Source organism: Pundamilia nyererei, unplaced genomic scaffold (genome assembly GCF_000239375.1).
Source record: "Pundamilia nyererei isolate P.nyererei 1_Seehausen unplaced genomic scaffold, PunNye1.0 scaffold00076, whole genome shotgun sequence".
NCBI lineage: Eukaryota > Metazoa > Chordata > Actinopteri > Cichliformes > Cichlidae > Pundamilia > Pundamilia nyererei.
Genome location: NW_005187477.1, coordinates 2,287,226 through 2,301,383, shown reverse-complemented (window position 1 = coordinate 2,301,383; position 14,158 = coordinate 2,287,226). Strand labels below are relative to the sequence as shown.

At 47.8% G+C, this 14,158-nt stretch overlaps 1 protein-coding gene across 4 annotated transcripts in view; it reads right to left on the bottom strand.

The window, feature by feature from the left end:
* The window catches only part of gpr171 (G protein-coupled receptor 171), an 18,687-nt gene extending 5,597 nt beyond the window's left edge, over positions 1 to 13,090 (bottom strand). The window contains exon 1 of one of the 4 annotated variants that reach the window (XM_005737479.2): positions 12,893 to 13,090. In XM_005737479.2, coding sequence (XP_005737536.1) covers positions 12,893 to 12,999 — 107 coding nt within the window. In that variant the 5' untranslated portion in view covers positions 13,000 to 13,090. Of the gene's footprint in view, positions 1 to 2,003; positions 2,173 to 3,449; positions 3,663 to 6,085; positions 6,456 to 12,892 lie in introns of those variants that run through there. The other 3 variants (XM_013911960.1, XM_013911959.1, XM_013911958.1) reach the window with 3 other exon arrangements.
* Positions 13,091 to 14,158: the final 1,068 nt, after the last annotated feature.

Below are 14,158 nucleotides of genomic sequence, written 5' to 3'. Positions count from 1 at the left end.
TGTGTCTGTGATGATTCTGTGATGTGACTCTGTGTCTGCGATGTGTCTGTGATGTGTCCGTGATGTGACTCTGTGTCTGTGATGTGACTCTGTGTCTGTGATGTGTCCGTGATGTGTCTGTGATGTGACTCTGTGTCTGTGATGTGACTCTGTGTCCGTGATGTGACTCTGTGATGTGTCTGTGATGTGACTCTGTGTCCGTGATGTGACTCTGTGTCCGTGATGTGTCCGTGATGTGACTCTGTGTCTGTGATGTGACTCTGTGTCCGTGATGTGTCTGTGATGTGTCTGTGATGTGACTCTGTGTCCGTGATGTGACTCTGTGTCCGTGATGTGTCCGTGATGTGACTCTGTGTCTGTGATGTGTCTGTGATGTGACTCTGTGATGTGTCTGTGATGTGTCTGTGATGTGTCTATGTTCAGGGCACTTTCTCCCTTCAGTTAAACAGACTTGAAACAGGAGCTGACACAGAAACAGGTTTACAGCCGACGGCTTCAAACACTCAGCTGCACTAAATTTCCTCTCACGCTCACAGTGGAAATCCAGCACGCCTACAATCTCAAACTCACAGGTTTTTGCCAATAAGTTTTGAAATCAGAGGAATCATCATGAAGTGCCCTGTTTGAAGTTTGTTAGAGCGTCTGGTTTACCTCAGATCTCTCACCATCTAAACCCTGAAAACGAGCAGCAGCTACTGAATCCTCCCGATGTGCCGACACAGCTGCTCCCAGCTGGTTTCAGGTCTTCTTCATCTTCTAACAAGCTCCCCTCAAACTTGTTATTTATGATGTTTGTAGATGTTTTCTTATCGTGAATCATTTCCTGTTATCTACATTATTATAAGCAGCCACAAACCAGATGAACTGCACATCTTATAGAACATTAAACCAAAAGTTCTGGTTTTGAGCCTCCGTACATCAGCAGTTGTTAGCAAAGCATTTATGAATGTAACCGTCACGTAAACATAAAAAGGCTGAGAAGCTGCTTTCTATGTTTACATACGAGCCTCTGACCTCTGAGCATTTCTGCTTTTTCAGAAACAGCAGCGAGCTGTGGCAGAGCCCGAGGTGTGAGACAGGCACACGCTGACGTGCAGGATGTAAAATAAGCTGTGGTCGCAGCAAACCTGTGTGAAGCAGGAAGTCAGAGAAAAGAAAGCTCGCGATCACGGGAGCTCATTTTCATGTCGAAGAAACACAAACCGATGCAGATTCTGTGATGACAGCTGCAAACCATCAGCACGTATCCTGTCCTGGTGATAATCCTCTCAGAGAGGATCAGCAGGTAAGAAACATCCTGTAACGTCGAGTCAGGATCACAGATCTGCTGCATTTAAATGCAAAAACATTTCTTTTTGATCCCATCAAACCACCGAAGCTGAAATGAGCCAACCGCTGCGAGCTGCACACATGAAACAAGTTATTTCCACCTGCTTCTGCAGAAAAAGTCACATTTTAATTTTCACAAATCCGCCTTCCGTAATAAAACATCACTCGTGTCATATTTTGACTTCCAAAGAAGAGGACCGTTGGTCAGCCTGCTCACGTCCTTCAGTTTTCCTCACTCTGAAGGTGATTCTGTCCCAAAAACATTCACTTTCTGCTAACGCTTAGAGCGGGGCGTCCTCCCTCCACGGCGCTCGTTTCTTAACGGTAACTAGACGTTAGAAGTTAAAGTAGGGTGACCAAGCGTCCTCTTTTTTTGCACTTGTTGACTTCTTGACTTTCACCATTCATTAACGGCACAGAAAAAGCATCATTTAAATATGTTAAAATTTTCTTTAAACGAAGTTTATCAAAGTCCTTCATGACTGGGCCAAGTGTCCTTTTTCAAAATATGGTCACCCGAAGTTAAAGCCCGGCTGAAGCGGCTGAGCGTAGTGGTTGAAAGTGATGCTATCAGGAGGCCGCTGCTCCCTTCACGCCCCAAATCAAAATGGAGGATGCCAAAAAGCACCCCGGGGCGCTATGATGCCCCCAACACTCGCAGAAATGTGTTTTACCTTAACAGTTTTTCCCATGAGGGCCTCATTCGTTCTGAAAGAGCTCCCCATAGGTGGAACAGGAAGTCCTCGAAGTTCTCAGCCCAAACCAGGAGAATGTGGCCTCCAACACGATCTGACTTCCTCTCTGTCTGTGGCTTCACCTGAACACTGGCTTTTGTTCAAGCCTCGGAGGAGAGAGCGCTCGTCTTCAGGACTATTTTCAGCGGCGGATGAATCCACATTCTGTGAATATTTGTGGCAGAAGGACGACGCATGTGCACCCAAGTGAAAATAAACTACGTTGCATTTTTCGTCCAAATAAGGAAAATAAAGCAGGAAAATTTAGACGAAGGAAATCGTCTGTACTGAGTCACACAAACTGGGGAAAATCAGCTTTACAGAAAGCGACACCGGGGGTTTAGCTTTCTTTGAAAATGAAGAGTCATCTAAAGGTCATGGCACTCAGACACCAGGGTTTGGGACTAGAATTTCCACCTGCAGCTGCAGTCGTATGATAAACAAGCAGAGGAGGCAGAAATGTCCAAACCCGTGTCGAGACCGCAGAGACGAAGCGGTGAAAGCTGAAGGAGAGAACCACGAGTCTCAAGATGCATTTCAGCATGTGCCCAGGAACCTGCCGCTTTTGGATGCATTCAGTATTTTTATCCCCTGAACCTTAAAAAAGGAACAGCCTGTATATAAAAGAGGGACACCATAGTGTTTACACACTGGTTTTGTATCACAAACGGGGTCCGGAGGTCCAGTTCAGGGACTCCAGCGAGCCGAAGCGAAGGCCAGCAGACAGCTAGCAGCTACCTGCCAGTCAGAGAGGCCACAGCCCCAATTATGCAAACGTTAAGCCTTGAAACAATCAAACAGGTGAGTCACGTACAGTTGTTGTGAGGAAATTAGCTAAACCGTTTCTGTATCAGGCTGTAAACATGTTTTACCTCACTGCTCGAGCCCCTGCTGGATGTTAGAGGAACGCAGCTTTTGGTTCTTCATTTGTAATCCTTTAACACAGCGATATGAAATATTGAGGAGAGGTTAGAAAATAAACCTACACGCTGTGAAAGTTGTGAAAAGATTACCAAACTGTCACAGAGGTGACATGTCCTGTTGTAAATCAGTCAAACAACCCCAAAGACACACAAGCTCAGCACGAGAGGATGTAAAACCACCAGAGTGACACGAAAGCGACCACAGAGACGTGAAGTGATCAGACAGAAAACTACTGAAAGGAGACGACGAGACTCGAGGACGGGAGCAGGAAGAGAAAATGACTCTCAGATCACAGATCTCAACTCTGTTAGTTCATTATTTCACAGTGTGTGTGTGTGTGTGTGTGTGTGTGTGTGTGTGTGTGTGTGTGTGTGAGTGAGTGTGCCGGTCATCCATTTCACATGGTCCCCCTTGAAACAGACATTCCCACACAGTCACGATCGCTTCCCCTTAAAAACAAACCTAAGTGAATCTTCAGCTCCCGCCTCGTCCCCTCCCGGGCTCTCGGACCGCGTGTTGGATCCCTAAGGGACTGAGCGGGCCCTCCGGCTTCTCTTCGGGTCCTCTGTGTGCGTTTGATTCGGTGTGTCAGTGCAGATCATGTGCTCAGAGCTGCGGAAGCTGCAGACAGATGGAAGGTGTTTTCCTGCCTGTTAGCAATACGCTGCTGCTGTCGTCAGTGTGACCACAAGCCCCGCCTCCCTGACACACACACACATATATATGCATATTGAAGGCGTTTCCAGCAAATGAGTTGTGAGTAATGATTCTTTACAGATAAATTTAGAGACTTCTGGTTTATCTGGCGAGGCTGATCGGCACTTATCAGCTTTTAGCAGAAGTGGGGGAAAAAGTTAAAGTCCACAGAAGAGAGGAAGGGGACGATGACGTCTCTTTAACAGTGAAAATGTCAGCTTTAGTGAAAGTAAAGAGTAACAAATGTGCTCTAAATAAACGGTTCGACGTCACAGCGCTGAGAGCAGAAATCCCCGGGCAGGCGCAGAGCGAGCGACGTCCACAGGTGAGGTCACACCTGTGGTTCCTCTGACCCGCTGCAGCTCATCAAGCTGTCTGTTTCTTTACCACAAGCACACACTCGGAGCTCAGCCCAGCAGAGCCGCCGTGTGATGATGTCAACACGGAGCAACGTCTCGCTCCTCGTTGGATGAGCCGCGATGAAAGAAAAGGGAAAAACAGGCGCCCGGCCCAGCACGTCTGCGGCTATGAACAGAGACGTCCTCAGATGCAGTTAAAGACACCGGGTCCTGTGGACAGGTGGGCAGCGCGCACGTCTGTGTCAACGTGATAACTCAGTGAACTCAACTTAAAGGTCGGAGGTCAAGTTTTCTGAAAATCGAGGTGGAGAAAATGTAGGGTTTTCATACCGTAGCTGCGGGGAGGCCGAGGGTGAGGCACGAACTCCCCCCTGAGCTTTACAGCCTGAGCTGCACACAGTTTGCACAGAGACTGTGATGATTAATGCTTAACCTCAGGAAGATACGCACAACTACAGCAGGTGTCTTAACACAGCAGCGCAAAGCTACACCGCTTGTGTTTGTTTTCATTAAGGAGGGAAAATGCACATAAACGAATTCATCATAGGAGCGTGTGGATGTGATGGATTCATGTGCGGTGCCTGCATGTAGATGCATGCAGATGACACTTAAAGGCAGTGGAAACATGTCAGCGCAGCCAAGAGCAGGAAGCACGATGAATGATAAGATGAGAGTCATAAACCAGTGTGAGGTCTGTGATGAAGAGAAAAGCGTAGAGACAGTCAGGGCTGTTTGTGCTGCGTCCCTGCAGGAAGTGTCTGTCTGATGTGTAGGAGGGCAGGACGCGCTGTGATAAGTATCTGCAAACTGAATCACGGTTTCCCACGTTGTAAAAAAACACGCGGCAGTGCGCTGTGTGAATGAACGTGAAGGAGCGGAGAAACTCTGCAGACTTCCAGCTGCTTCACGCACAGATGAGAAAGCGCAGTTACACAAATGTCACGCACTCGCTGCGCCATCATTTCAGACGATTCTCAAATTGAATTCGTGTCCAGAAAAATGAGGCAGGCAGACTACGCTAACAGGATGTGATGTCACAACATGTGCATGACGTACTTCTTTGTTATGGAAAACAAATTAAAATCACCTAAATAAACAGGAGTGCTGATTTCTACAACTAGGCTGGAAGTGCACAATAACATTTCTTTTAACTTAAACGTTTCTGTGCAAGACTCAGAAGAGAAACAGCGAAAGTTGTGTGTTGTGCGTGAAACAGGAATGAAGCCTCCGTGAGTGCACACACAGCAGCTGTGAGGCGAAAGCGCTGAAATCAGATAAAACGTACGAAAGAAAACGAAGACCGTCTCCTGACCTGTCCCGTGAACACCGGCGTCGTGACGTTTATTTGTTTGCGGTCGCTTCGTGTATGAGAATATTTTATTGGTCAAAAAGGCTGCGGTGTGTGTTTGAAAGGACCTCACAAATGTCACAGATCAGATGTTCAGTGTTTATTTGCTGGTTTGTCGGAAGCGGCTCCAAGTCTGCCGCTGTCTGTTAGTCTGGGACCCCGGCACACAGCTTTCAACCCCCGCTGGGTTCAGCTCTCGGTGGAGGTGAAACACCGGACCGGTCTGTCTGTAGGGTCACGCTTACGTCACTGTTTAATTTGGCTCAGATTAAAGTTTCATAACTTTAGTTTAATGTCTCACTGAGCACGTGTTCGACTGAACCATTCGCGCCAACTTTGAATTTAAACTAACATTAAAAATATTTTTTACAAGGAAAGAAGAGAAGACGCTGTCCAGAAATGATCATCTGTTATTAATATGTGTTCAACTATATTCTCAGCACCAGCTGTCTGTTAGGATGACTGAAATAAAGCAAAAATAAGTAACATCTGATTTGTGTTTGTTTGATGTTGCGTTTAACTGTGTTAGAAACTGAAACACGCGACAGAAGAAAACGCTGCTCACGAACGAGACGGAAGGAAAGTTTCCTTCAGAGCTAAACATGTTAATAGCAACTCCACATTTAGTTTATAACACGGCACGTGTGCTTCAGCAATAGCCTGTTTATTTCAGTGCAGTGGGGAACCGTTCTTACCAGTTTGTCTTGGAGAGTCCACACCAGTCCAGATTTCCGAGGACACAGCTCACGTGGGTGTTATCTGCGATACTCCTAACTATAAGTTAACCAGGTCAGACAGTTCGTTCGTAATGAAAACGTAAACACGGAGTTGCCGCAGTGCCAGCTGTTCAATTCACCGCAGTAACCCACGGACGCTGGGTGGATGTACCCCTCGTGTCTGCAACACATGGCTAAAAACTATTTTCCATTGTTTGTCCCACCAAACATCCAACCATTTAAAATCAAGGCGCTGCTGCGCTCTGCTGAGAAACAAAAGGTAAAAGTTGCGTTTAAGGTTTATTTATCCAACAAACAAAAGATCAGTGTTCGTTGTTTCCTGCTGCTTCTCCTGCTCTGGTACAAAACCACAGGCCCACCCGGTGCATGCTGGTCCTATACTCGTCCTGAGTGACTTTCAAAGAAAAACAGCAAAACTAAAGTTAAGCAATTATTAACCTACAAATAAAACTTGTAAACAACCCCAAAATATAAGTAAACTGAGAACAAAATTTAACACTTTTCAAAGTAATAAAATGAGAATTATTTTTGTCTTTAGATTAATTAAATAATTAGTTAAATATGAACTTAATTATTGTTTTGCTTTGCCAGCGCACCTCTCAATGAAGTCGCTAGATGGCGCCGTGCGCTCGGGATAACCGAGCAGGGCTGCTGTGCAGGTGTTTAGCGCATGCAGGTGAGTGTCAAAGCAGCATGTAGCTCTGATGAGAGAGCGCTGACTCAGTGGGGAAGGTTTAATGCGCAGCACTGAATGAAAGTGGATCACATGATTCGCTGTGACACAGCCGGAGGAGCCAACGCTGCAGGGAGGTTAAATGGGAAGTGTAGAGATGCTGATTAGAGACGGCAGGTTTGCTTTGTGCGCCGTCTGCAGTGCTGATAGTGATCATCGGTGAACTCTCAGTAGCTGTGCTCACGCAGGCCTGAACCTGAGGTTTGACTGAGAACCAGAATATGTGATTTACTCTCATATTCACAGAGTCTGTTCAGCAACAACAAGGCGGCCCCAAACCTGAGAGAGCAGCAGAACACAGCAGCTGAGCAACGTCTTCAGTATGTTAGAAAAACCTCTTACAGAGTCTGTTTCACCGGCATGAACATCACAACCCAAAGCAGAGGATGAGGCTGGCTGCACATGCAAACAGGGGGCTGTAGTTCCCAGCAGAATCAGTCACGGACTCAGCTTTGTGAAATCCGGTCTGCCATCAGGATCGGAGCGCTTGTGCCGGTCAGCGTCGACGCCTGCAGCCTGTTCTGAGTCGCCGTGAGGGTCACAGATACGTGGACCACGTGAACGTTTTCAAAGGGCTGATCTGGCCCACGAGCCACGAGTTGGTGAGAGACGGAGAGGAGTTCAGAAATAAAACAGCTGCACAGCTGCACGTGAGCATGGAAGGTTTTCTGGCACTTGAAAAGTTTATCAGCAGAGTTTTCAGTGTGTAAACACAGCGTGTGTTTACCCTGAATTAACTCCCTATGTGATGACTCCAAAAAGCCAGCATCAATAAATCACTGATATTATGATTCACCGTGGCAACCAGCCAGAAAGATCCCCAGCTTACCTCAGCCTGCACGAGCTGGGTGTTCTGCTGCATGCCTGAGGCGTGTACGTATGGATCTCGCTCTGGGATCAATTCAATCACTAAAGTCAGAAGTGGCCGAAGGCCGGTGTGCCCGTGCTGCACATTAACGCTCTGAGACTTCCTGTTTGTTACTGGTTGCTGATGCCTGGTGGAAAGTACAGCTCAGGGAACCTGACACAGTTTTAACAGAGCGATGAAGCTCAGCTCGATCGTTGCACATCAGTCCTTATTTAGTCCTCATCGGTCAGAGCGTACTGCTGGCTGCACAACAGCAGGAAACCCACTGTGTGACTATAATACTCAGACACATGCTGTTTGCTGACTTCCTGTTTGCACCTGCTTCAGCGTGCTCAACACAGAGACAGACCAGATCAAAAACCTGCAGCGTCCTAAATCCCCGGGATGATGTCACGTCAGTGCGGCGTCTGTCACACTCTGACTTTAGATCTAAGAAAGGCTCCTGGAATCACACCCATGTGTGTCCTCCCAGCTGGTCTGACTGAATCCTGGAAAACTGGTGCTGACGACGACGAGCCAGTAAAGGTCACGACTACATCGCCTCCTGCAGTGACGCTGAGTTTGTTCTACAGGAGCTAAACTTAATGCTGCGTCCACATCACGCACACAAAAGAAGACGACATGAGCAAAAAGCAAAAACAAAAAACAACACATCGAAGAGTCTGCAGTGAAATTAAAAAACTGAATCCTGGGATAATAAAAAGCATCAGGCAGCTGTTTGTACAGCTGTTTTCCTGCTTGTCTCCTAAATGTCACCAATACCATTTTTGGAGCTTCAGATGATTGATCAGCAGCAGATATCGGAAACTTCAGGCCAGCAAGTCACAAAGTATTCTGAGTTGAACTGAAGCGTGATTATGTAGACCGTCAGCCGTTTTTACCCCCCATCACTGACACGCTGACAGAGGCTTCGTTCCCTTTGCTGGGCACCGCTGTCGTAAATGTCAGCTGTAATATTCTGCCTGCCGTGTCTCACCAGGCGGTTCTGTGCCCGTTAGCGCATAGTTGGTAAGGTTGTTGGCGTTCACCTCCATGCACGAGGGGGTGAACAGAGGCAGAAGGTGGAGTGACGCTCTGCTCACTGTGAAAGGTCTGACAGGTGACTCTTCCCCGCACGACCAAAGTGATGATGATGATCCTGAATGTGTCCAAAAAGCAGAGAAAGGTTTCAGAGATGAAGCAAAGTAAAAGCTGCAAGCTCATTGTTTTAAACTTCTTTTTTCTTTACTGCTGTGAAAGTGGTCAATAGAAATATCATAGCAAGCATTTGAGATGCCTTTGAGCGCTGTCTGATGTAACTGTGATCCAAACATGGGTGTCGAGGTCGGACAAACTGGAGAAAGTTTGAAGATTTTCACTGTGAAGTTCCTGAACTCTCAGAAGTTACGATGCATCTGTGCTTCCAGCATCTTTGTCCTTTTGAGCTCTGTTCATTTGGGGATTTACAATATAGAAAGAGCCAAACTTCCCCATTATGCTGTCTAATGCTGCAGCTTTCAGTGTCTGTCAGTCGTGTGGTTGAGGTTACCAGAAGAGGAAATGAAACACTGTTACTTCCCTTTAGTGAGAAAAGTCCCACCAAACTCCCCTCACATCATTTCACCTATAAATCCACTTCTTTAACACCTCTGAGATGACAACAACAGTATTCAAATCACTGAGTTCAGGTGTTCCAGTCTCTTCCATGTCCACAGGTGTATAAAACCAGCACCTGCAGACTGCTTCCACAAACATCTGTGCATCGCTCTCAGGAGCTCACTGAACTCCAGCGTGTTACTGTGATAGGAGACTACTACTACTAAATATTCCACAGTCAGAATCAGAATCAGAATCAGAATCAGAAAGGGTTTATTGCCAGATGTTGAGCAGGTTTACAACATTAGGAAATTGCTGCGGTGCTTCAGTGCAACATACTGTCATAAAAATATAAAATAAGAATAAGAATTAAAGTGCTAAGTGGATAGATATATACATGATATATACATGAGTGCAGGTGGTGATCAGTGCCAAGCATGTAATGATGCAGTGACACAGCGTAGGGTCATGTGTTAGTGGCGGGGACAGTCATATGGTTATTGTTCATGTGTCCGACAGCAGAGGGGAAGAAACTGTTCTTATGGCGAGAGGTTCTGGTGCGAATGGACCGGAGCCTCCTGCCTGAGGGGAGCAGGTCAAACAGACTGTGTCCAGGGTGAGAAGGGTCAGCTGAGATCCGAGCTGCACGCCGCAATGTCCTGGAGGTGTACAGGTCCTGCAGAGATGGGAGTCTGCAGCCGATCACCTTCTCAGCAGAGCGCACAACACGCTGCAGTCTCTGTTTGTCCCTGATAGTGGCTCCAGCGTACCACACGGTGATGGAGGAGGTGAGGATGGACTCGATGATTGCAGTGTAGAACTGCATCATCGTCCGTGTTGGCAGGTTGAATTTCTTCAGCTGCCTCAGGAAGTACATCCTCTGCTGGGCTTTTTTAATGACGGAGGTGATGGTGGGCTCCCACTTCAGGTCCTGGGTGATGGTGGTACCCAGGAAGCGGAACGAGTCCACAGAGGTGATGGGGGTGTCAGTCAGGATGATGGGGGGGAGTGGAGCTGTGTGCTTCCTGAAGTCCACAATAATCTCCACTGTCTTCTGGGCATTCAGCACCAGGTTGTTGTGGCTGCACCAGGACACCAGACGTTCAACCTCCCTCCTGTAGGCAGACTCATCCCCGTCCGAGATGAGTCCGATAACGGTGGTGTCATCTGCAAACTTAATTAGCTTGACAGACTGGTGGGTGGAGCTCAGCTGTTAAGATGAGACTTTATTGATCCCACGACGGGAAAATGTTTGTGTTACGTCAGCTCAGGTACAGATATCAGAAGGAAAATACCAAAAATACAAAGAAATGAAAAATAAGTAAGATAATACTGGGAACTCATCTCGTAACCGGAAGGTTGCAGCTCTGTCTGTCTTGGTTGTGTCCTTGAGCAAGACACTTCACCTGCTGCCTACTGGTGATGGCAGGTGAAGTGCCACAACTGTTTTAGATCAAAGATGTTACTGCACCATGAGAAAACTGCAGTTTGGTGAATGAGTTCTTAACCAGCAGGTTAGTTGAATCTCCTCTCTGCTGTGTCCTCAGACTAGTCTGGCTTTAGTCATGACCTCTAACCTTGTGAAGCACCACAGCTGTCATGTATGTCATTTCAACAGACAAGGTCAGTGTGCGTTATTTCCCGCCCTTTTCGTCTGTTAATCATAATGAGATAATAATAATAGATTGCATTTATAAAGCGCTTTACAATGCCACTATTCACACACTCTCACATTCACACACTGGTGGAGGCAGCTACAGTTGTAGCCACAGCTGCCCTGATATAATTAAAAGCTTTGTCCATCCTCTCCTGCTTATCCTTATCAGGGTCACGGGGGGTGGAGCTACCACAGGTCGCCAATCTACCACAGACAACCGTTCACACTCACATTCATACCTGCGAGCAATCAGTTTTATAAATAAGCCAAACATGATAGGTGAAAACCCGACAGAAGGATGGTGCAGCGGCAGAGTTCGCTGATCTTATCATTCAGGTCATCGCAGTTGTTTTTACTTTCTCCTGTGTATAGAGAGCAGTGCAAGGCAGCTGTTATTGTGCTTTAGTGCTATTGAAACAAATAGACTGAAGCTGAATTAAATCGATTAGAAACAAAACAAAACACCAGGAGCACAAGTCCAGATATACAAAACTAAACTAGATTGGGCCAAACCATGAGTCCACGAAAAAGTTCGGGGGGTCGACCCGAAGGTAGACAGCACGGGGCCAAAAACAGTTCAGGTGGCCGGCCGATAGCAGCCAAAACACATCAGGAGGTCAGCCACGCGGAAGGCAGTGGCGGCGACAGAGCAGGTCACGAGAAAGCTCAGGGGGCCGACCGTGCGGACGGCAACAGCAGCGACGCAGGTAAAGGAGACGACAGTGCTGATTCGGAGGCCGCCTACGACGCCGATGACGTCTGGCAAGAGGCCCAGAAAGTGGCCGGCGACGCTGAGGTGGCAGTTGGGGACCTGAAGACGGCGCGGCTCCCACAGCACCAGGCGAGGCAGAAGCTGAAGCAGAGGCAGGACCGGGCGAGGCAGGACCAGGTGAAGCTGTGGCTGCAGGCGTGGGTGAAGACACGGAAGGCAACAGTGTGGAAGCCGCAGGTGGTGGCGCTGCAGGCGATGGTAATGGCTGGACGGGCTCCTCGGACCCTCCAGCAGGGCCAGTCACAGGCCCAGTGGGCACAGGGGCCCCTGGAACACACAGGGCAGAACCAGCAGGTGCTGGATTGATGCTGGTTGGTTGATGCTGACTGGAGCTGAGTAACACCTAGGTTTGGCTCAGACAGCAACAGTTGGGTGCAGTCCTCAGCTGACTTCTTAGCCTCCAGGGGTCCAGAGTCGACTGCGGGTTGAAACGCAGACTCTGGGGAGGCCCTGGAGAGAGTAACTGTCTCTAATCGGGTCAGCTTTTGAGAAACAAAAACAGTCTTATTGGGTGCATCTTTCTGTTTCACACGAGTGAGAAAAGAGGACTGCTCAGCAGGCGACTGGGTTACAAAAGGCTGAAGTGACGGTTGTGGCGAGAATGAAACTGGTAATGGAGCAGATGATTGAGCTACAGGTAACGGAGTAGCTAACTGGGCAGCTGAATGAGCTGACGGTTGGAGAGTAGTGAACGTGATGCAGGGGGTGGTATAGGCTGAGCCTCTAGGGCTGGGTTTAACTAGCAGAACGAGTTCAGAAGAAACAGTCCTGCTTAGGCTTCTCTGCTCAAAGAGAGCAGGGCAAAAACAGCCCGTTAAGTCTCCCTCTCTATTCTTAGATTGCAAACCTACAGCATTATTAACAGATTCAGCAGTGCACCTCAAAACTGAATTCAAACTGTCCGAGGTTAATTCTGTATCGACTCAACAGTTCTTAGCAGGCTCCAACAGAGGGTGCACAATCAGAGGTTCGTCCATACGTTCTCTCTTTAGCGGAAAAACATCATCATAATCAGTCAGAGAGTCTTTTCTTTCTTCAGGGCCGGGGTGCACGTCCATAGAACGAACCCTCTTCACCTCACTACTCTCAGCCATGAGAGGAAAACAGTCGCCATTACAATTCGCAGGTGAAGCCACAGGGGTGCAGCCCACATCACTCACCATTGCCTGCTGTTCTGACGAGTGACTGTCAGGTGGCGCCACTTCCTCCTGGCGACAGGAGAAACTGGTGACGATGGAGAAAAGAAGTCCTTGTCCTCCGACCACATCGCCGCCAAGCAGGAGGCAGGTGAATCAAGCCCTTTGCTCTCCCCTGTGGCGATTGCTGCTGTGCAGCGGACGATTTCGCGGCGAGCTCCTTATGTTGCGGCCGCCGCTGCTGCAAGCTCCCGAGCTTGTAACACCTCATGAGCTTCATGCAACTGGTCCATCAGGCCCATATATTCTCCAAGCTGACGCAGATGAGAATTCCCCTCCAGGATCGCTTTGATAGCGTTAATCCCAACCGCCATCACCTTAGCGTCTGTTGTGTGGGAAATCTGCTTAACCAAACATTGAATGCGGGAGAGATCACAGTCCTGGGACGAGCCCGCTGGGTCCAGGCTATGGTCGCATCGTTCTGTCATGACTGTGTGCGGGCAGGCAGGGAGATAGGACCCAAAATGCAGGACTCTGAGGCAGACGTGAACTCAGAATACACAGCTTTATTGCTGGAGAAACGGAGCAGAAACTAAACTGAACTGAGGATACAAAAATAAACAGGCAGGCAGATGGACCACACAGCTAACGTGGGGATGCGACACAACACTGACACGAAGAAACACTGGGCTTAAATAAGGAATTAGAGACAGAAGGGGAACACAGCTGGGAGGAATAAGACCTAATGAGACGGGGGAACAAAGCTAGAAACACTGACATGGAAGACAGGAACATGAACCTTCAGAGTAAAACAGGAAACAAGACACACTTTACTAGGATACGGACTCGACAGAGTGAGACAGACAAGACGCTGAACCGGCAATAATAACCAAATACAACCCGAACCTTAATCGTAATGCAGAAACATACCAGCATAACTGAAACACCGACTCATAATAAAAACCAACAAAGCACCAGAGAAACATAAAGAACAATCCATCATTCAAAAATAAACCAAGACATAAGGAACTCAAGACGCTGAGTTGGTCCGACTCAGGACTGTGACGCTCTGAGACAGGATATTTCTAACTTTAGAGATGTTGCACAAATGGAAGAAAGCAGTCTTACATATTTGTTTAATATGTGCATTGAAGGACATGTCCTGGTCAAAAATGACTCCAAGGTTCCTCACAGTGTTACTGGAGGCCAAGGTAATGCCATCCAGAGTACGAATCTGCTTAGATACCATATTTCTAAGCTTTTCAGGGCCGAGTACAATAACCTCAGTTT